This window comes from Lactuca sativa, chromosome 3, assembly GCF_002870075.4.
Source record: "Lactuca sativa cultivar Salinas chromosome 3, Lsat_Salinas_v11, whole genome shotgun sequence".
Lineage (NCBI taxonomy): Eukaryota > Viridiplantae > Streptophyta > Magnoliopsida > Asterales > Asteraceae > Lactuca > Lactuca sativa.
In genome coordinates this window covers 53,899,687-53,923,174 of record NC_056625.2, presented here as the reverse complement: position 1 = coordinate 53,923,174, position 23,488 = coordinate 53,899,687, and the positions used below count along the sequence as shown (strand labels likewise).

The following is a 23,488-nucleotide window of genomic DNA, read 5'->3' as shown; positions in this document are numbered from 1 at the left end:
GTTGACATAGTATTTACTATTTATTTACAGTTTTTCCGACCCAATGTACCCAACCACAACTTTTGCTCAAATATCCGACAAAAACTCTTTGTGATAGGTTATAGTGACACTTAAATACAATCAAAATGTAATGTTGTTTCCCTTATGAGCCTCGGCCAAGGGAGCTGAAAATCCACATTTTTAGAAAACATTACCACCGATGATTCAAACATTTATTGACTTTCTCGAATACTATTACACACCTTCGCATCAAGAAAATAATTCCCTTAATTTTAATCAACTGTCATTTTCAGTGATAGGACTAAAGAAATGGGAAAAAACTGTTGAGACTAGACGCAGTATATTCTTGATACAACTGATAGAGCAATAATTAAATGAAATCTAAAGGATACGACACAAACTGAACTAGGACTTCAATTTATAAAAATATTGTTTTCAACATATGAATCCGCCATCATTGACCATAAACACTGATCATCTGCCATCATCAAATCCTGGTAGGAATATTGAGAGCTGAACTCGTTGACAAAATTTAAAGGTGACAACAACTTATAATTTCCTGATGGTGCAGTGACATCAATGTCTGTTAGAAATGGCTCACTCCAGAAATTATCGACCAGTTCGTCATCATTGAATGCTAGTGGTGTAAAGTCACTAAAAACTGCACAATCTGAGTCACTCAACTGACACGATGATATTTCTGTGACTGAAGAATATGATAGTGATTCAGATGATTCTCCAGCCAATAAATTTGTTCGGGCTTCCGGTTGATGTTTTAGATCTGTTTTGTTAACAGGTTTTCGTTTAGAGCTAGCCTGATCGTATTCTAGGGTTCCTAAGTGTTCATTTGAAGACTCAATGTGTTCATTCTGAACTCTCTTCTTCAAATGTGTGTTCCAACGATTTTTTATTTCATTGTCGCTTCTTCCTGGTAATTTTGTAGCTATTGTTGACCATCTGTGTATATATGAAAGATTAAAAACAATTTAGAAACACCAATGCGAAATGCTGCTAAATGACTTAGTTTAAATTATAAATACATGTACTTACTTGTTTCCAAGCTTGTTATGTAAATCAATAACCAGATCGTCTTCTTCCTTTGTAAAATTTCCGTGTTTAATGTTTGGGCGGAGATAGTTCATCCACCTTAACCTGCAACTTTTACCACTTCTAGACAGACCTTAACAAAAGAAATTAAAGACAATAAGAAAGTGTCCAAATCCATACAATAAAATTTGATGACCTTGAATTAAAGGGACTCTAAATAGTTAATTATACCAATAAACTTGGGAAGTAAAGCCCAGTTCCAATGGCCATATCTGTGGATGTAAGCTCTTAGCTTGTTGTCTTCATCTTCACTCCATGCACCTTTCTTCAACCCATTGTTGTCGTAACATGATGACTTCACCATCTTTCTACTTCCCAACTCTATCTAGATCTATATATCTAAGATAGTTAACTAAAATAAAATTTAACTTGTTCCACTCGAACTATATAACCGTTAGGCCTTGCAAGTGACAACGTGCTGAAATAGAAATAACAGTCGTTTGTTTCCCAGAAAGTAAAAAATGTTAATTACCGAAGTACTCACGAAAGTTCCTTTTATTTATTTAAATGATGTAAGCACTCCAAACGTCATCAGCTTGGTAAAATATTTTAGGATCCTTTTATGGAAGAACAATATGGTAACATGGAATGCATTAATTACTCGGTCAATGCTACTATTTAAAATAATAAGTCCATATATATATATATATATATATATATATATATATATATATATATATATATATATATATATATATATATATATATATATATATATATATATATATATATATATATATATATATATAGTGTTATGTTATTTTGTTTTCACTATCTATTGTGTGCATTTATGATTGATTCTAGACCAATCATTTTAGTTATTTTAAAAAAGTAATTAATGCATATTACATGTTGAAGATATAATGGGTATTAATTACATCTTCAGCATTTAATATGCATTAATTACTTTATTAAAATAACTAAAATGATTTGAATATATATATATATATATATATATATATATATATATATATATATATATATATATATATATATATATACATACGGTTAACATATGAGAGCATAATATTTTGTGAGACATGGGAACCTATTTATGTCCCTTGATCAAAAACAATCTAAGGCTGAGATCAAAACATACAATCTGATAAGAGGCGGTGGCAATTTTGAAAATTTATCAAAGTTTAGGATTAATTCAATGACACGGAGGGGTAAAATAGGAATTGTGTACTCTAATGGATGATATCTGATCAATTCACGTTCAGAAGTTTGTTCATCATTCTCGCCAAAATTTTCTCAATCCAAATTTCGTCTCAATCTTATTCCTAGCCTCTTCCAGAAAAAAAAATTCATTTATTTACTTATCAAAAGGTGTAATTAGATGGAATAATACTGAAAAATCAGTCGATAAAACCCTAGCTTCTTGTTCGATCGGAAGGTATCAAAAACCCTAGAAATTGCAATAATCAAAAAGATTTCAAGCTCCGATACACCAATTTGAAGGTTTTTTTTCTAATCGAGCATCAATCGTGGCTCGTTCTGCTAAAATTGATTCTAATTCTAGCTCTGGTTTGTGTGATGATTCTTCAAAAGTAGTTGATTCTCAATCAAAGGCTTCAAAGTTAAGTTTTTATACAAAAAACTTCAACTGCTACTTCTTGTGATTCTTAGTTGAGGTAGGATTCTTCTCATCAAGTAATAAAAGATTCAGTTGACTCATCTTTGGCTGTTAACAATTTCAATGTTAATAAATCTACAATCCAAGCTATGTTATTTATGCATAAATGAAGTTATTCACAATGTCTGCAGAGATATTCTTGGAATTTGAATTATAATTTCTTAGTTTGTTTGGTTTATCTTATTAGTTTCATACTTCTAGTGTCAGTTAGGTGGTTGGTAAAATAAGTTATCACCCGCTAGGTGTTCGACATAATGCACTCTGTAATGATTTCATATTTTCTGCAAGAAAATTGTGAATGAAAATGATAGAATGTTGTAGATGCAAACATAACTTGCCTCCTAAATTGATTTTAGATGTTATTTTGTTTGAGTAATTGGATTATCTAGTAAATATTTAGTGAAATATTTTTTGATAATTTGATATTCTAAGTATTCTAGTTTGATAAGTAATATAGTACTTGTTAATTTGAATCAGATGTTACTTTGTTTGATAAGTTAGAAAATATTAGTTAAATAGTCTTTGGTAACTTAATATTCTAGGTATTCTGATTTGTAAAGTTAGATGTTACTTCATAAATTTGATTTAAGATGTTATTTTATTGATTAACCAGATGTTACTCTTACTTTGATAAGTTGAAACTAAAATACATTTTGAGAATTTGTTATTCTATCCTGACATAATTGAATTCATCTCTTTATGTTTTAGTTCGATAATATTTGATTCAGATTTAAATTCTACATAATGTAGATTCTAAATCATCTATTGTAATATGCTTTAGGAAGTTTTTAAACAATTTATTCTAATTTAGGAATTTTTTTTCTGAAATTTATATTGTAGCTATGGTTAGTGTTTAATCCAGATTCACTATAGCTTGGGCTAGAAATGAACTTCTTTATTGTAGTTTCGGTTAAATATTTTTGAAATTATTTACTATAGCTAGGATTAGTGTTTGATACACATTGAAAGCTAATGAAATTTATTCTGATGTGTTCTTAATGCGACAGATGGGAATTTATTCTAGAACAGTAAGTGAAAATGTAAAATATTGACTTGGGTAAAGAAGGTTTTTTGCAGAATAAGAAGCATACAAAATAGTTATGCATTGACCAATCAGATTCCAATTCCATAAGAAAGTAACCGACGAAGCAAAGGAATATGGATTGGTTGATAAGGATGGTCATTAAAAATGATGAGGGAATGCATCGATGTAAGAAACATACTAGAAGGACGTGAATAATTTTTTTGGAATATTTGAAAGTCTTTGATTATGAATGACATGGTAGTGGTTTGTTCGTTTGAATATTGGTTATCTTTTTTTAGTTTTGAACAATAGGTATGGTTGTTTCAATGGCCAGTGAATGTTTCACAAAATAACAGTCATGGTTAAAAATAGTTATGCTTTGACCAATCTGAAATATCATGCTTGTCTGATAAAATGTTCATCTTTTGTTGTAATTCATGTACAATATTCTAATAGAGTAATGTTATAGGTTTTCTCTACATTTATAATTTTCTATTAGAATAATGTTAAATGTTGTTTTTTTTATAGATTTATATGTAATGACCTTTTTACAATAATATTTTAGAATTTGTAGGTATATGTGATGTTAATAAAACTTACTTACTGTGTATATGAGGAATATTATAATAGAATAATTTTATAGGTTGTATGTTTATGTATAATAATTCTATTTGAATAATGTTTTATGTTTTAGAATATTAGAATATTACATATACTATATTTTTATGAATATTGAAATATTAGAATATTCACTAGAGAAAAGTGGTCTCATGGTCTCAAAAAAATTGACATTTAGAACATTCTATTAGAATAGTGTTAAATTTTGTTGGTTTTTATAGATTTATATGTAATTACCTTTTTACAAAAAAAAAATATAATTTATAGATATATGTATTGTTAATAAGACTTATTTACTATTTATATTGTAACATCCCGAAACTCACGTAAGCGTTATAACCCTTCTATTTCTGCAAGCTGTCAAGATAAGTCCCTTAAATTGAATATTGGACTTATGAGTACGCTGGGCATAATGAGGCGTATGCCGCGCGTACTCGCGCGCTTATTTTGGACGCGGACTCGCCTGGGTACGCTGGGCGTACCCAGGGTTACGCCGGGCGTAATGTGCCCAGATGAAAACCCTAAATATTGGGTTGTGCACTATAAAAGGAACGTTAAGTCCTTTACCCCAGCACCATACCTCAGTGAGAGAACCCTAAGAGAGCAGAAAACCCGTTTTGAGCTTTTGTGTGTGTTCTTAAGCTTGAAGGTGCCTTTTTAAGGTGAAGAAGGAGAAGAGGAAGCCATTGTTGGAGCTAGAAGTTGGAGAGCAAGAGTAGATCCGAGTTCTATAGGGGTTGGAGCTCATTTTTGAGGTAAAAAGCTCAAAGCTTTCCTTGCATTTCATGAGCATTGCTTTATGGACCCATTTTTAGGGTTCTTTGTTCAAAGGTGGAGACTTTTTGTGCAAAGGGTCTCCATAAGCTTAGATTTTTCCTTTCCCAGTGTATTATGCGATGAGGGTTCATAAAAATCCAATCTTAGTCGTGGATATTGAGTCATGCATGAGTTATGGATTTAACATGGGAAGAGGAAAGGTGTTTTGAGTGATGGGTGACCTTTACAGCCATGCAAAGGCTTAAAGGTTTCAACTTTATGGAGTAACTAACCCTTGAGAAGTCATATCTGGAATATGAGTTCATGTCTTAACCGTTTAAGACCAAAATCCATAAATTAGCTATATTGGGACTTACGTTGGGCATAATCCCAGTACGTGCAGCGTAAGGGGTCGCGCACCCCGATTCTGTGAAGGCACCGGGTACGCCCAGCGTACATGTTTGGTATGCACAGCGTAACCTGGAGGGTTGACTTTTATTGACTTTTAGGGTTTGGTCAACTTTAGGGTATTTGAGCCATGAGAGGGGTAAAATGGTCTTTTACCCTTCTGAGAATGATAGGAAAGGAAAGAGTCTAGCCTTAGGGATATGTATTAATGAGAACTGTTTGTTATGATTAGGCGGAGGCTAGATCATATCTCACAGAGTCCGAGATTTTTGAGTTACCGAGGTACCCGAGGTGAGTCTTCTCACTATACTGTACCCGGAAAGGTACCTATGTGTGACCGGAAGGTCTTGTATGCTATGAGATGCATGTATTGTATGTTATGCGTTGCATGTTCTGTATGCGCTATGTATGTGATATGAATGCTATGTATGATATGTGCCAGAAGGCATTATGACGTGGACCGGAAGGTCAGTGAGTCATGGACCGGAAGGTCGATATGAGTAGGACCGGAAGGTCTTCTGGGACTGGGACGGAAGTCCCCTGAGACACATGGATCGGAAGGTCGTGTAGAGTATGGCCTGGAAAGGCGTATGTGTGTAAGTGGTATTTTGGGGAACTCAGTAAGCATTTATGCTTACAGTTGTTGTGTTATGTGTTTCAGGTACTAGCGAGGACCGTGGAAAGGCGCCGGCGTGATCCGTACACACAATCAGGATATTTTATTTGTGATCTTGGGATATGTATTATTTTGATAACTATTATGGAACATATGTTTTGTGAATGTTTAAATATAAATTTGGTTGTTGAAAAATGAAAAATTGTTTTTAAAATTTACGTCGTTACTAGTTGGTTTCAGAGCCTTGGTTTGAGGGACTCGGATGCATCTTCGGGCGTATCTGAACTCAAACTGAGGATTTGAGAAAATTTTCAAACAATAAAACTAATTTTTCTAAAAGAGCAAGAGGTTTTGAGACAACCAGAGCGGAGCAACGTGTACGGTCAACCAGTGCCCGAACGGTGAATCCCTAAAATACCCTTACGTTATGTGCTATGAGATATGATATGTTATGTTATGCATGCTAGAGTTGGCTAGGTATTCATACTAGGACTGGAGTGGCCTGATTTTGTGATGCCTTAGCCTAGGAAGGATTGTGCTACTATGTGATGCTTGAGAGTGAGTAGGTAGCAGTGAGGGGCTGATAAGAGGTCTACCGAAGGGTAGCCTATGCCAGTGAGATATAGAGTACTTGTGATCTGGGATCCAAGGAGGAGGACTTAGGGTGAATACAGTTGCGGTGTAGACGATAGTATAAGGGCCCGTACTACCGAAGACACCGGAGCAGTGCACACTCTAAGTAAGAATCCTTTGGGTACTAAGGAGCAAGTAGGGTCGAGTTATCGACTGCGAGCATGCTCGAGCGAGTGTTTGATATTATTATGTTATATTTCAGAGACATCATGGTTGGGACACGCCACAGACCTGAGGCGAGCAGTGTGAGTGACGAGGAGCTTCGTCAGATGATCCATGATGAGGTGGCGGCGGCGATCAGGGCCGAGATTCTGGAGATGTTTGGGTCTATTAAGACCACCCTGATTGAGACTTTCGATGAGCGGTATGCTGCAGTGACTGAGGCTGCTGCTGCTGCAGCCACCACAGTTGTGGCTGCTGCCAGGCCTCAGGGAGGTGACTCGTTGTTGTTTTGGGAGTTCAGCAACACGAAGCCACCTGAGTTTGATGGGACGTAGGATCCGATCGCTGCGATGAGACGGATTGCTGATATTGGGGGATGCTTCTATACGTGTTCATGTCCAGAGCATCTGAGGGTTCGGATCGCATTGAACCAGCTTCGCTTGGGAGCGAAGGACCGATGGAAGTTTGTAACGGAAAGCTTTACAGTTGCAGAGATTTCAGAGGTGACCTGGGAGAGGTTCACCACCATGTTCAGAGATGAGTATGTTCCCCCGGTGGAGAGGGAATGGTTGGTTTAGGAGTTCTTGACCCTCAAGCAGGGTACTGATTCGATCACTGTGATTACGAGGAAGTTTCATGAGAGGGCGATGTTCTGCCCCAAGCAGGTGTCTACTGTGCAGGCACGTATGAGCCGGTATTTGAGCGTTCTGAGGAGAGACATTCGAGAGTTCATGTCGAACTCGACGTACCGGATATTTGCTGAGCTCCAGGAAAATGCCCGGAAGAGGGAGATTGAGTTAAAGACTCAGGCCAGGGATGAGGTCGAGTCTCAGAGGATGGATCGATGACTAGCTCAGTCTCAGCCGGCAGCCAAGCGGACCAAGTCCGCTGATTCGAGGACTGGAGGCCAAAAGGGGCACTTGTCGGAAGTGCAGCAAGGTACATGAGGGGTCTGTCAATCAGGTGCTTGCTACAAATGTGGCAAGGAGGGGCATATCGCCAAGGATTTCCCCAAGGGATTTATGGTTTGATTTCATTGCAACCAGACTGGCCATCGGAAGGCCGAGTGTCCGCAGTTGCATCAGGGGTCAGCACAGGGATATGCGCCTGCTGCTAGGGTTACCAAGGTTCGGCCAGTGAAGGCTGAGGCACCGAAGGCTTGTGGGAGAGCTTTCCAGTTGACAGCAGAGGAGGTCCGCGCAGCGCCCGATGTTGTGGCTGGTATGTATTCTTTATTTATTTTTGAGTTGAGATATTGTGCTTATATGATGCTATGCGTAGGTACTTTTCTTGTGAATTATGTACCTGCTTTGGTGTTATTTGACTCGGGTGCGAGTCGTTCATTTGTTTCCATGGAATTTAGTCAGCACATTAGTATCCGACGAGAGGCGTTGAGTCAACCTCTGCGAGTTTCTATAGCTGACGAGCGAGTGGTGTATGCTACGGATGTGATTTGAGGATGTATTCTTGAGATCTTTGGTATGGAGTTCCTGATAGATCTGGTCCCGATTGCGATGGGGGACGTATGTGTTATAGTGGGCATGGATTGTTTGAGCCGATTTGGAGCTGTTATAGACTGCGAGCGTTAGTTGGTGACGGTACGAGACCCTAGTGGGGGAGTACTTACGGTGTATGGCGAGGGAACCCGATGTGGTTCAGCATTTTGTTCGACTGCCAGGGCGAGACAGAGTTTGCAACAGGGCTGCAGCGGGTTCGTAGCCTATGTGATGGACACGCGAGTGGCCGCCGGGAGGCCAAGTTCGATTGATGAGGTTCCGATAGTGTGCAAGTTCCCGGATGTTTCTCCCGAGGAATTATCGGGTGTGCCTCCCAAGAGGCAAGTGGAGTTATGTATCGATTTGGTTCCGGGAGCAGCGCCAATCACCAAGGCGCCTTATCGCCTCGCGCTGCCAGAGATGCAGGAGTTATCCTCACAGCTTCAGGAGCTGCTAGGGAAGGATTTTATTCGACCAAGTTGCTCGCTGTCACAACTGGAAATTTTGTGTCGTGTAATCTAAACATTCAAGTTAATGTGAATCAAAAACATCAATCAAATACATTATGCAAGTACCACAAGTAGTCATCAAACAATTGGAAAACCCTAGAAGTTCTTGTTAAGTCTATTTTGGACTAGAACTTCCTTATTGGATCCAAGTGGACCAATAAGCTTCCAATTGGACTATCAAGGGCTTAGAACCCTAATTGGGCTCTAATTGGACCTACACTTATTTATTTCAACATTTTGGGCCATGTTGGACCTAGAATGAAATAAATCACAAGCTTTGATCCATAATTTAACCTAACCTAGCTTAATAAAGCATAAAAATCACAATTTTATTTTATAAGGCCAATGAACACCCAAACTACCTCAAATATTGGGCTTAAGGGCCAAAAGGCCCAAAAATCTTTTTTTCCCCACCATTCTCGGCCCAAAGGCCCAAATCCAAGAAGATAAGGAAGAGTTGACTTAAGTGTGCCACCTCATTATTGTCCATAGGATCTCCATGCAAGATATTTCCTTTTCCCATGCAAGTATCACTTCAAAAATCATCTCACTCCTTCCTCTCTCTCACTCTCGGCCATACACCCACACACACACACAAAAATCTCTCAAATCCTCTCTAGGTCACTCAAGAACAACTCTCCCCCTCCATCCAAAATCTCGAAAATTAGGAAGCATTCAAGAAGGTTCTTCCACAAAAATCATCATCTAAGGTAAGGTTTTGCTTGGATCTATGACTTGTATGCCTTATTTATCAAACATCTCTTCCTAATCCATGCAAAAATCATGATCTTGCACTCTAGAAACCCCCATAATCTCGAAAAGTTCATCAAGGAGTGCAAAGGCCAAAAATCACTTCATTTCTTCCAATCTTTCTTCAAAAACCGAATCAACACCCAAGGTGAGCTTCATACCCCCTATTTTCTGTTTTTATGAGTTTTGTGGGGGGGGGGGAATACAAGTGAAAGTGTAGATCTATATGTGTTTGTATGCCTTGTATGATTTACATGCTTATATGTATGCTTTTATGTGTTTTAAAGTTGGATCTAGCCATAAAACCCCTCAAAAACCGAGATATAACTTATGTTTTATGATCTTAGCTTCAAATATATTTCTACATACAAAGTGTTTCAAGAAAAATGGCTAAGTAGTTTAGTAATAATTTTCTTTGGATTAAAAACACAAATTTTGGGCCTAAAATGTGAAAAATACAAAATTAAGGGCCCAAATTGACATTTCACAGATTCTGATGGATGAAGTGTGCCAAAACAGTTTCCATAAAATTATTTCTTGAATTATACTCAATTAGAGGATTAAAAACATAAATTTCAAGCTTAATGGGCTAAAAATGACATTTTCGGCCCAATGAGGCCCATTATGCGAATTTTTCTGTTTTGGAGGGCCAAAACTGTAATTTTCTGTAAAACAGTGGACTATAAGTGTCCCAAATCCTTTTCAAAGGTTTAAAATGCTTTTTTTTAAATTTAAAAAGGACCAAAGTTGCAAAAATTTTCCAATTTGGGCCAAAATTGTCAAAATTGCGAAAAGAAGGGTTAAAACCGAGAAAATTGCATTTCCAGGGACTTAAACTGTTTTCTATGAAAAATATGCTGAAAAATATTAATTTCAATAATTTTTGGTGTTAAAATGTCGAGAAAAATAGTTTAAGGACCAAACCGAGAAGTATTTGATAAAAAGGGTTGAAAATGTAAATTTTACAAATAATGAGGGGCTGAAAACAGAAATATTTCAAGGCTAATTCAATATGTACAATTTGATCAAATAATGGCACCGCGACTATCGACGAAATACAACTCAATACAATACCAAAAGTCGTTGTTAAACGAATTGGCTCGGTCTCGAGCCAATAGAAATCTACAACTACTAACTCTTCGATACTACGATTCATACAAATAACGTTTGGTAATACATATACATACGAGTGTGCACAGACGTCTACGCACCATCTTCGGGCCCCAAAAGTGTAAAATCTTGCTTGTTGGGCCTAGCTAGCCCAATGACCTGATCTTAAGGCCCGAAGACGCATATTTTTCTACGAGGTGTTGAGTTTCACCGACTTGGCACAACGTAGAGTGACTTTCAATGGCTTGTACCACTGGTCCCCAAGGGTCCTTGGTATTGCTAGTAGAGTCTGCATATTTTACGAGGCGGGTCGGGGACCCCTCGCACGCATATTATCCCCAACCGATTAATGGAGTTATTGAGGCCTTCGTGTCCTCTTACTCTTCGGATGCGGGACGACACCTAGTCAGGGCGATTGGATAACGCGATTAGTACTGACGACGCCTTCGGGAATCGTTAGTATAACTATAAACTGGGCGTTTGTGTAACGTGGGTTTGTAGTAAATAATCCTGCTCGAGAACCTTCCAACGTCGCCTGGGACTGACACTTCTATCTTTGTAATGGTTTCAACGCAACTTAATGGATTTCAAAGGAACTAGGGGAACATCGGGTTTTCCTAGGGTTTTTAATACATACCGATTTGAAATGCATACATCTTCAATGAACATTTTTTTTGTCACAAGTATAGAAACAAACAAGCATACTTATGGATCTTCACAAACGTTTTCAAAAGCTTCTCTTTTCAGAAAATATCGGATTTTCTGGTGGTTTTTCAAACAATACAAACATTCGATTTCAAACACTACTTATGAACTCACCAACATTTCATATGTTGACGTTTTTCAAAATACTTGTATTCTCAGGGAACCAGTGAATCAAGGGAAACCATATTCAGTGACGGTTGCAGTTTATTTTTGTATGAATGGAACAAATTAATTTTTGGGAATGTAATGTTTAAACAATGTATGACATGTAAACACTACTGGTTGTACTATGTAATGAATGGTGACGAATGTTGTTATGTTTCATATATATTCAATGTTATGGTATGCAATTGAGTCATGACAGCCCCCGGACGTTTCCGCCGTCTGGTTCGGGGGTGTGACAGGTTGGTATCAGAGCTTTGTTTATAGTGAACTAGCTTGTCGAGCCATACATTGATATGCAACTATAAACCAAAAAGAAGGACTAACATAACTCTGAACAAAACAAGTAAATAAAATACACTTGCTTACATTAGGAATAAGGACCTAACGCTGAATCAAACACAATAATGTTGGTATCTCAGTTCATTCGAGACTGTTCTTAGGGATACCAAGGAGTGAATGTAGCCTGATCAACTACATTCTCTCCAAGGTAAAACTAACACACGTCTTGATGAGATCGGGATAGCCAGGGAACCTAAAACTATACCCTTTATCACCCAGAAAGAGAATGTTTGCTTAGTCTGTGTAATAGTCATAGTACCCTAGGAATAATGTTAGCATATTCACGTACTCGCGCAGACAGCATGGCTGGCTTTCATCACCCTGGAGACCCCTACTTCCCTAATCAGGGAAACAACGGGTGGCTAGAGGAGGAGGAGGAGCCTGAGGAGGAGCAGCAGGGTATCCAGTTTCATCAGGCCTCAGTAGCTCACGGGATGCTTGTGGATGAGCCAGGAGAGAATCCAGGCGAAGCACACGATGTTGGACCCGACGAATACGTAGACACTGACTACAAGTTTGGAGGAATCGACAGTGACGACGAGGGAGGTCAGGCTGGGGACCAGGACCCATCCCGCCAGGCGAGAACGAGGCACAACCAGATCACCCTGCTCCACCAGCGAACCCCCCAAGAGAGAACCGTTCCCTCGAAGCTGAGATCGCCACACTGCGACAACAGCTGTATGCGATGGAGGCTCGAGCAGTGCAAGCAGAGCATGAGAGGGATGAGGTTATCGGAGACATGGAAGAGATGGCACAGCTACTGGCACAACATTTCGGCATATGACATCGGTACCACCTCCTGACGCAGCTCATCGCGGTTAGGGATAGACTTATCATAGTAGGTTATTAGGAACTATGTTATGTACTCCGGCTCTATGTTTAAGTGACTACACTACTCATGGAGCCGTTATGCTGTCGGATTAGTGTTACATATGTATGCTCCTACGAGCAAATTTTCTTGTACTAAATGCGGATAATATTAATAAACTTTTGTGTGTTTTGTTATGATATCACCAGTTGTTATGTGTTGAGATATTATGATTGTATGCCCGATAGTAGTAATGTTTAGGTTCGCACCATACACCTAGCTAGTAGGATCACAACCTCACAGAAACCACGTACACTCAACATCTTTCCGTTTCATGACAGAAAGATGCCTCGCCGACCTACTCGCGGAAATCCCGAACCAATCCCGCCCGAAGTTGACTCCACTGCTTTCCAGGCAGCCGTGTCTGCTGCGGTCACAGCAGCTATGGCACAACTTCACCGAGGGAACAACGGAGGAGGTAACGGGCAAGGATCCGGAAGTTCGAACAACGGGACGAACCAAGGACCCACTAAAACGTGCACCTACAAGGATTTTGCGAACGCTAAACCCCGAACTTTCAACGGCACTGGAGGAGTGATCGCTCTGAAGCGATGGATCGAGAAGGTAGAGTCGGTATTCGAGATATGCGAGTGCCCCGAACAGATGAAGGTGAAGTTCGCGGCCTGCACTTTCGTGGACCAAGCACTCACTTGGTGGAATGGTCACGTAGAAGCTATGACACTCCCTGTTGCCAACTCTATTCCCTGGGTAGAAATGAAAGAGATGTTAATGGCTGAGTACTGCCCCCGAGGCGAAATACAGAAGATGGAGCAGGAACTATGGAATCTCACGGTGCAGAATGGGAACATCGATGCTTACATATCGAGATTCAGCGAACTATCTCTGTTGTGCCCGGGTATGATCACATCGGAAGGAAAGAAGATCGAACGATTCATCTGGGTACTGACATATCCCATTCAAGGGAATGTGATAGCTGCGAACCCTGAAACTTTTGACAGTGCGAAGAGATTGGAAAAGAGGCTATATGATCATAACCACAAAAAGGGTGAGAAACCGGTAGAGACTGAGAAGAAGAAGGAGAGTGATGGTAAGAAAGGATGGAACAACAAGAGGAAGGGGCGCCAGGGCCCCGAGACCTCTAAAAAGCAGCAAACGATGGCAGTTAACGCTGTCATTGCGCCGGTTCCAGTCACCTCACATGCTCCAGCCTCAGCTGCTTCAAATGCTTCAAGACCCTATTCCGGTAATGCTCCCAAGTGCAATAAGTGCAGTTTCCATCACCATGGAGAATGTAAGGAGTTCCATTGCACCAGTTGCAACCGAAGGGGACACACTGCAAGGTTCTGCAGGACTTATCCTTCTCAGAACCAGAGTCAGGGAAACAACCAGAACAACAACAACAACAACCACCGCAATACCAACAACATCAATGCCGGCGGCAACAACGCAGGGCCTAGCCACACCTGTTTCGGGTGTGGAAGGACGGGGCATTTCCGTCGAGATTGCCCTAACAACAACAACTCAGGAAACAGAGGAGCAGGAAGAATGCTGACTATGGGTCAGAGTGATGCAGTTCAGGACCCCGCAGTTGTGACCGGTACGTTCCTCCTAAACCACACTTATGCATGCATCTTATTTGATACCGGAGCGGAGCGAAGTTTCGTAAGCGAGAAGTTTAAGCATTTATTAAAACAACAACCCCAGAAGCTAAATGAAACCTATACTGTGGAAATGGCCAATGGGAAAACCGAATCCACTAGGGAAATCTACATCGGATGTACCCTAACCCTAAATCAACACGTCTAACGAATAGATCTGATGCCAGTATCAATTAGGAGTTTCGATGTGATTATCGGCGTGGATTGGTTAAGCCCCCACCATGCTGAGATTATGTGCCATGAGAAGGCCGTTCGCCTTCGTCTCCCAAATCACGAAACCCTAGTAATTTACGGAGACAAACCCAATACGAATCTTCGTCTCATCTCGTGCATCAAAGCACAAAAACACTTGCGAAAGAACAATTTGGCGTTCTTGGCTCACATAGTGGACAAGACCAAAGAAGAAACTAACATCCAAGACATTCCGGTAGCGTGTGAATTTCCGGACGTGTTTCCCGAAGATCTTCCAGGAGTACCCCCAGAGAGACAGGTTGAGTTCCGAATCGACCTCGTTCCAGGAGCAACTCCCCTCGCTAAATCACCATATCGGCTGGCACCTGCTGAAATGCAGGAATTATCCAGCCAACTCAGTGAGCTTCTGGACAAGGGATTTATCCGACCTAGCTACTCGCCGTGGGGAGCTCCGGTGCTCTTTGTCAAAAAGAAGGACGGATCTTTCAGAATGTGCATCGATTACAGAGAGTTGAATAAACTAACTGTTAAAAACCGCTACCCACTCCCGAGAATCGATGATCTATTCGACCAGCTCCAAGGAGCTAGCTATTTTTCTAAAATAGATTTACGGTCTGGATATCACCAACTCAAAGTCCGAGAAGAAGATATTCCTAAAACCGCTTTTCGAACCCGCTACGGACATTATGAATTCGTCGTAATGCCCTTCGGTCTAACAAATGCACCCGCCGCATTTATGGACCTAATGAATCGAATCTGTCGACCGTTCCTGGACAACTTCGTCATTGTGTTTATCGATGACATTCTCGTTTATTCTCGAAGCAAAGAGGAGCATGGCCAACATCTCCGACAAGTCCTAGAGACGCTACGATCGGAAAAGCTTTACGCCAAACTCTCCAAGTGTGAGTTCTGGCTTCGGAGTGTGAATTTCCTAGGCCACGTGGTTAGCCAAGACAGAATTCATGTGGACCCCTCTAAGGTCAAGGCTGTGGAGGGATGGGCAACTCCGACTACGCCCACAGAAATTCGTCAGTTCTTAGGCCTAGCAGGCTACTATAGGAGATTCATCCAAAACTTCTCTAAAATCGCCAAGCCACTTACCTTGCTTACGCAAAAGAGCGTGCCATTCAAGTGGACAGACCGACAAGAGATTGCGTTTCGAACCTTGAAGCAAGCTCTTTGTAGCGCTCCTGTACTATCTCTACCTGAAGGAACGGAAGATTTTGTAGTTTACTGTGACGCGTCAAATCAAGGCTTAGGTTGCGTTCTCATGCAACGTGGAAGAGTGATAGCATATGCGTCCCGTCAACTAAAGACGCACGAAGTAAATTACACAACCCATGACCTAGAACTGGGAGCCGTGGTCTTCGCTTTGAAAATTTGGAGGCACTACCTGTACTGTACAAAGTGCACCATCTTTACGGACCACAAGAGCCTCCAGCACATCTTGAATCAGAAGGAGCTGAACATGAGACAACGAAGATGGGTGGAATTGTTAAACGACTACGAATGCGAGATCAAGTACCATCCAGGCAAGGCCAACGTAGTAGCCGATGCCTTAAGTCGGAAGGAGTACTCCAATCGCCGTACGAAAACGCACTCGATAACCATTCAGTCTCATTTGGCCGCTCAAATTGCATCAGTCCAGGCAGAGGCTATGAAAGCGGAAGATAGAACTAGAGAGGCATTACGCGGAATGGAGAAGAACCTAAAAGTCAAGGAGAATGGGGTATACTACTTCATGAACCGTATTTGGGTCCCAAAAATCGGAGGATTTAGGGAGACCGTTATGAAGGAAGCCCACAAGACACGATACTCCATTCATCCCGGTTCGGACAAGATGTATTTGGACATTAAGCAACACTATTGGTGGCCTAACATGAAGGCGGAAATCGCGACCTATGTTGGTAAGTGCCTTATGTGCGCCAAAGTGAAAGTGGAGTACCAGAAACCTTCTGGATTGTTACAACAACCGGCAATCCCGGAGTGGAAATGGGAAGGAATTTCTATGGATTTCGTGACCAAGCTGCCCAAGACGTCGGACGGATTGGACACCATATGGGTAATAATCGACCGACTGACGAAATCTGCCCATTTCTTACCAATCAAAGAGTCCTACAAGATGGAGAGACTGACGCGTTTGTACCTACGAGAAATCGTAAGACTCCATGGAGTGCCAAAATCTATCATCTCGGATAGGGACAGTAGATTCACGTCGCGGTTTTGGCAATCACTCCACAAGGCAATGGGAACTCATCTCGATATGAGCACCGCGTATCACCCACAAACGGACGGTCAAAGTGAACGAACCATCCAGACGCTCGAGGACATGCTTCGTGCTTGTGTGATAGACTTTGGAAAGTCTTGGGATACCCACCTGCCGTTGATCGAATTCTCATATAACAATAGTTATCATTCGAGCATCAAGGTGGCCCCGTTCGAAGCACTGTACGGGCGTAAATGTAGATCAACGTTATGTTGGGCTGAAGTAGGTGACACCCAGCTAGCAAGAACACATACGTCAAACAGGGCATTAACGGGACCGGAAATCATTCGCGAGACCATAGAAAAGATTGTCCAGATCAAAGCTCGATTACAAGCATCGCGTGACCGACAAAAGAGCTACGCCGACAAACGACGAAAGCCCTTAGAATTCCAGGTCGGTGATCGAGTATTGTTGAAGGTCTCACCCTGGAAAGGGGTTATACGTTTCGGAAAACGGGGAAAGCTGAACCCGCGATACATTGGACCTTTCGAAATCGTCGCCCGAATAGGTCCGGTAGCCTACAGACTACAACTACCCGCGGAGCTAAACGGTGTACACCCCGTGTTTCATGTCTCTAATCTGAAGAAGTGCCTATCAGATGAAACCCTTGTCATTCCTCTTGACGAAATTGAAATCAATGAGAATCTCCTGTTCGTCGAAGAACCAATCGAAATCATGGACAGGGAGGTGAAGCGTACTAAGCAGAGTCGCATCCCGATCGTGAAGGTACGATGGAACGCAAAGCGTGGGCCAGAATTCACGTGGGAACACGAAGATCAAATGAAGCAGAAGTACCCTCACCTATTCTAGCATTCTCAAATGTAGCTTTCAAACAGAATTTCGGGACGAAATTCCCTCTAACGGGGGGATGATGTCACAACTGGAAATTTTGTGTCGTGTAATCTAAACATTCAAGTTAATGTGAATCAAAAACTTCAATCAAATACATTATGCAAGTACCACAAGTAGTCATCAAACAATTGGAAAACCCTAGAAGTTCTTGTTAAGTCTATTTTGGACTAGAACTTCCTTATTGGATCCAAGTGGACCAATAAGCTTCCAATTGGACTATCAAGGGCTTAGAACCCTGATTGGGCTCTAATTGGACCCACACTTATTTATTTCAACATTTTGGGCCATGTTGGACCTAGAATGAAATAAATCACAAGCTTTGATCCATAATTTAACCTAACCTAGCTTAATAAAGCATAAAAATCACAATTTTATTTTATAAGGCCAATGAACACCCAAACTACCTCAAATATTGGGCTTAAGGGCCAAAAGGCCCAAAAATCTTTTTTTCCCCACCATTCTCGGCCCAAAGGCCCAAATCCAAGAAGATAAGGAAGAGTTGACTTAAGTGTGCCACCTCATTATTGTCCATAGGATCTCCATGCAAGATATTTCCTTTTCCCATGCAAGTATCACTTCAAAAATCATCTCACTCCTTCCTCTCTCTCACTCTCGGCCATACACCCACACACACACACAAAAATCTCTCAAATCCTCTCTAGATCACTCAAGAACAACTCTCCCCCTCCATCCAAAATCTCGAAAATTAGGAAGCATTCAAGAAGGTTCTTCCACAAAAATCATCATCTAAGGTAAGGTTTTGCTTGGATCTATGACTTGTATGCCTTATTTATCAAACATCTCTTCCTAATCCATGCAAAAATCATGATCTTGCACTCTAGAAACCCCCATAATCTCGAAAAGTTCATCAAGGAGTGCAAAGGCCAAAAATCACTTCATTTCTTCCAATCTTTCTTCAAAAACCGAATCAACACCCAAGGTGAGCTTCATACCCCCTATTTTCTGTTTTTATGAGTTTTGTGGGGGGGGGGGGGGGAATACAAGTGAAAGTGTAGATCTATATGTGTTTGTATGCCTTGTATGATTTACATGCTTATATGTATGCTTTTATGTGTTTTAAAGTTGGATCTAGCCATAAAACCCCTCAAAAACCGAGATATAACTTATGTTTTATGATCTTAGCTTCAAATATATTTCTACATACAAAGTGTTTCAAGAAAAATGGCTAAGTAGTTTAGTAATAATTTTCTTTGGATTAAAAACACAAATTTTGGGCCTAAAATGTGAAAAATACAAAATTAAGGGCCCAAATTGACATTTCACAGATTTTGATGGATGAAGTGTGCCAAAACAGTTTCCATAAAATTATTTCTTGAATTATACTCAATTAGAGGATTAAAAACATAAATTTCAAGCTTAATGGGCTAAAAATGACATTTTCGGCCCAATGAGGCCCATTATGCGAATTTTTCTGTTTTGGAGGGCCAAAACTGTAATTTTCTGTAAAACAGTGGACTATAAGTGTCCCAAATCCTTTTCAAAGGTTTAAAATGCTTTTTTTTAAATTTAAAAAGGACCAAAGTTGCAAAAATTTTCCAATTTGGGCCAAAATTGTCAAAATTGCGAAAAGAAGGGTTAAAACCGAGAAAATTGCATTTCCAGGGACTTAAACTGTTTTCTATGAAAAATATGCTGAAAAATATTAATTTCAATAATTTTTGGTGTTAAAATGTCGAGAAAAATAGTTTAAGGACCAAACCGAGAAGTATTTGATAAAAAGGGTTGAAAATGTAAATTTTACAAATAATGAGGGGCTGAAAACAGAAATATTTCAAGGCTAATTCAATATGTACAATTTGATCAAATAATGGCACCGCGACTATCGACGAAATACAACTCAATACAATACCAAAAGTCGTTGTTAAACGAATTGGCTCGGTCTCGAGCCAATAGAAATCTACAACTACTAACTCTTCGATACTACGATTCATACAAATAACGTTTGGTAATACATATACATACGAGTGTGCACAGACGTCTACGCACCATCTTCGGGCCCCAAAAGTGTAAAATCTTGCTTGTTGGGCCTAGCTAGCCCAATGACCTGATCTTAAGGCCCGAAGACGCATATTTTTCTACGAGGTGTTGAGTTTCACCGACTTGGCACAACGTAGAGTGACTTTCAATGGCTTGTACCACTGGTCCCCAAGGGTCCTTGGTATTGCTAGTAGAGTCTGCATATTTTACGAGGCGGGTCGGGGACCCCTCGCACGCATATTATCCCCAACCGATTAATGGAGTTATTGAGGCCTTCGTGTCCTCTTACTCTTCGGATGCGGGACGACACCTAGTCAGGGCGATTGGATAACGCGATTAGTACTGACGACGCCTTCGGGAATCGTTAGTATAACTATAAACTGGGCGTTTGTGTAACGTGGGTTTGTAGTAAATAATCCTGCTCGAGAACCTTCCAACGTCGCCTGGGACTGACACTTCTATCTTTGTAATGGTTTCAACGCAACTTAATGGATTTCAAAGGAACTAGGGGAACATCGGGTTTTCCTAGGGTTTTTAATACATACCGATTTGAAATGCATACATCTTCAATGAACATTTTTTTTGTCACAAGTATAGAAACAAACAAGCATACTTATGGATCTTCACAAACGTTTTCAAAAGCTTCTCTTTTCAGAAAATATCGGATTTTCTGGTGGTTTTTCAAACAATACAAACATCCGATTTCAAACACTACTTATGAACTCACCAACATTTCATATGTTGACGTTTTTCAAAATACTTGTATTCTCAGGGAACCAGTGAATCAAGGGAAACCATATTCAGTGACGGTTGCAGTTTATTTTTGTATGAATGGAACAAATTAATTTTTGGGAATGTAATGTTTAAACAATGTATGACATGTAAACACTACTGGTTGTACTATGTAATGAATGGTGACGAATGTTGTTATGTTTCATATATATTCAATGTTATGGTATGCAATTGAGTCACGACAGCCCCCGGACGTTTCCGCCGTCTGGTTCGGGGGTGTGACACTCGCCTTGGGGAGCGCCGATCCTTTTTGTCAAGAAAAAGGATGGTTCACATCGGATGTGCATTGATTACTAGGAGTTGAACAAGTTGACGGTCAAGAACCGTTATCCGTTACAGAGGATTGATGACATGTTCGATTAGTTGCAGGGGGCGTCTTGGTTCCCCAAGATAGACTTGAGGTCGGGTTATCATCAGATGAGGGTTCGGGATGAAGATATCCAGAAGACGGCGTTCAGAACTCGTTATGGGCATTACGAGTTCGTGGTGATGCCTTTTGGGCTCACCAATGCACCAGCAGCGTTCATGGATCTCATGAACAGGGTGTGCAGGCCGATGCTGGATCGGTCGGTGATCGTGTTCATTGATGATATTTTGGTGTATTCGAGATCTAGAGAACAGCATGAGGAGCATTTGAGGGAGATCCTTGGAGTTCTGAGATCGGAGAGGCTTTATGCAAAATTCTCCAAGTGTGAGTTCTGGTTATGAGAGGCCCAGTTCTTGGGGCATCTCGTCAACCAGAATGAGATTTTGGTCGATCCGGCCAAGATTGAGGCGGGAGGTGCCGAGATCGCCCACCGAGATCTGGAGCTTTCTAGGGTTGGTCGGCTATTATCGGAGATTTATCAGGGATTTCTCCAAGATCGTCGTACCACTCACCAGGTTGACCCGAAAGGGTGTTGCTTTTTCATGGGGTACGGAGCAGCAGACCTCGTTTGAGACTCTTCGCCGGAGATTGTGCGAAGCCTCGGTGCTAGCACTCCCGGAAGGGATGGAGGATTTTGCGGTGTATTGTGACGCATCGATATCGGGGATGGGTGCAGTATTGATGCAGATGGGGCATGTGATAGCATATGCATCAAGGCAGCTGAAGCCTCATGAGACGAGGTATCCCACCCACGATATGGAGTTGGGGGCAGTGGTGTTCGCCCTCAAGATCTGGCGTCACTATCTGTATGGGGTTCGGTGTACCATATACACGGACCAAAAGAGCTTGAAGTACTTGATGGATCAGCCCAACCTGAGTATGCACTAGAGGAGATGGTTGGATGTGGTTAAGGATTATGAGTGCGAGATCCTGTACCACCCGGGCAAGGCTAATGTTGTAGCCGATGCCCTGAGCCGTAGGGCGGAGAGCCTCCTGCTACGAGATGTTTGCATGAGATTGACAGTGATGACTCTAGTGTTAGACACCATTCAAGGGGCCGAGGCAGAGGCCGTGAGACCAGAGAACCGCAAAAGGGAGCGGGTGATCGGGCAGGTATCGGAGTTCGTTACTAATAGTCGAGGACTTATGACCTTTCATGGTCGGGTTTGGGTACCGTTTGTGGGTGGAACGCGTACCATTTTGATGGAGGAGGCGCATAGATCGAGGTTCTTGATCCATCCCGGGGCCACTAAGATGTATTTGGACCTGAAAAGAGAGTATTGGTGGCCCTGTATGAAGAGGGATGTCGCATGGTTCGTAGAGAGGTGCTTGACCTGTCGTAAGGTTAAGGCCGAGCACCAGCGTCCGCATGGTAAGTTGCAGCCACTGGAGATTCCCGAGTGGAAGTGGGAACAGATTACCATGGATTTTATCACCAAATTGTCGAGAAATGCTAGGAGTGTCGATGCAATTTGGGTGATTATTGACGAAGAGCGCTCACTTTCTTGCTATCAGTGAGAGCTCTTCTGCTGAGAGGTTGGTAGAGTTGTACATGAGGGAGGTGGTATCGCGGCATGGAGTATCGATCTTGATCATCTCAGATCGAGATGTGCGTTTCACTTCCAGATTCTAGAAAAAATTTCATGAGGAATTGGGTACGAGACTGCATTTTAGTACCGCATACCACCCACAGACTAACGGGCAGAGCGAGCGGACAATCCAGACACTCGAGGAGATGCTTCGGTCATGTGTATTGGACTTCGGAGGGAGTTGGGACACGTATTTACCCCTGTCTGAGTTTTCCTATAACAACAACCAACATTCAAGCATTGGTATGCCACCCTTTGAGCTATTGTATGGGAGGAAGTGTCGGACCCCCATTTGCTGGGGTGAGGTAGGGCAACGTGTGATGGGTAGTACAGAGATAGTGCTTCAAAAGACAGAGCAGATACAGCAGCTCAGACAGAGGTTGTTGACCGCTCAGAGTCACCAGAAGAGTTATGCAGATAGGCGACCATCCGAGCTCGAGTTCCAGGTCGGAGATTTTGTGCTCCTAAACGTATCTCCTTGGAAAAGAGTGATCCAATTCAGGAAGAGGGGCAAGTTGGGTCCCCGGTATATATGTCCGTTCAGGGTAGTCACGAGGGTAGGAAGGGTAGCATATCGGTTGGATTGGGGCAGATTCATGATACCTTCCATGTGTCGCAGTTGAGGAAGTGTATAGCCGACGAGTCGGCAGTGGTACCGCTGGAGGATATTCAGGTGGATGCGAGCCTGAACTACGTGGATAGGCCCGTTGCGATTATAGATCGAAAGACCAAGGTTCTGAGGAACAAGGAAGTGCCCCTGGTGCAGGTCCAGTGGCAACATCGGAGAGGGTCCGAGCTGACCTGGGAGCCAGAGTCGGAGATGCAGGAGCAGCATCCGGAGGTGTTTGCAGCATGAGACTTCGAGGTCGAAGTCAGGTTCTAGTGAGGGAGAATTGTAACATCCAGAAACT

General features: G+C 41.5%; 1 protein-coding gene across 1 annotated transcript; it reads right to left on the bottom strand.

Moving 5' to 3' along the window:
- Window positions 1-209: 209 nt before the first annotated feature.
- LOC111914410 (transcription factor MYB4) lies at window positions 210-1,431 on the bottom strand. The gene is made up of 3 exons (XM_023910155.3): window positions 1,279-1,431; window positions 1,051-1,180; window positions 210-957 (listed from the first exon to the last, which is right to left on the bottom strand). The coding sequence occupies exons 1-3, from the start codon at window positions 1,409-1,411 to the stop codon at window positions 414-416; spliced, it is 807 nt and encodes a 268-aa protein (XP_023765923.1). The 5' UTR covers window positions 1,412-1,431; the 3' UTR covers window positions 210-413.
- Window positions 1,432-23,488: the final 22,057 nt, after the last annotated feature.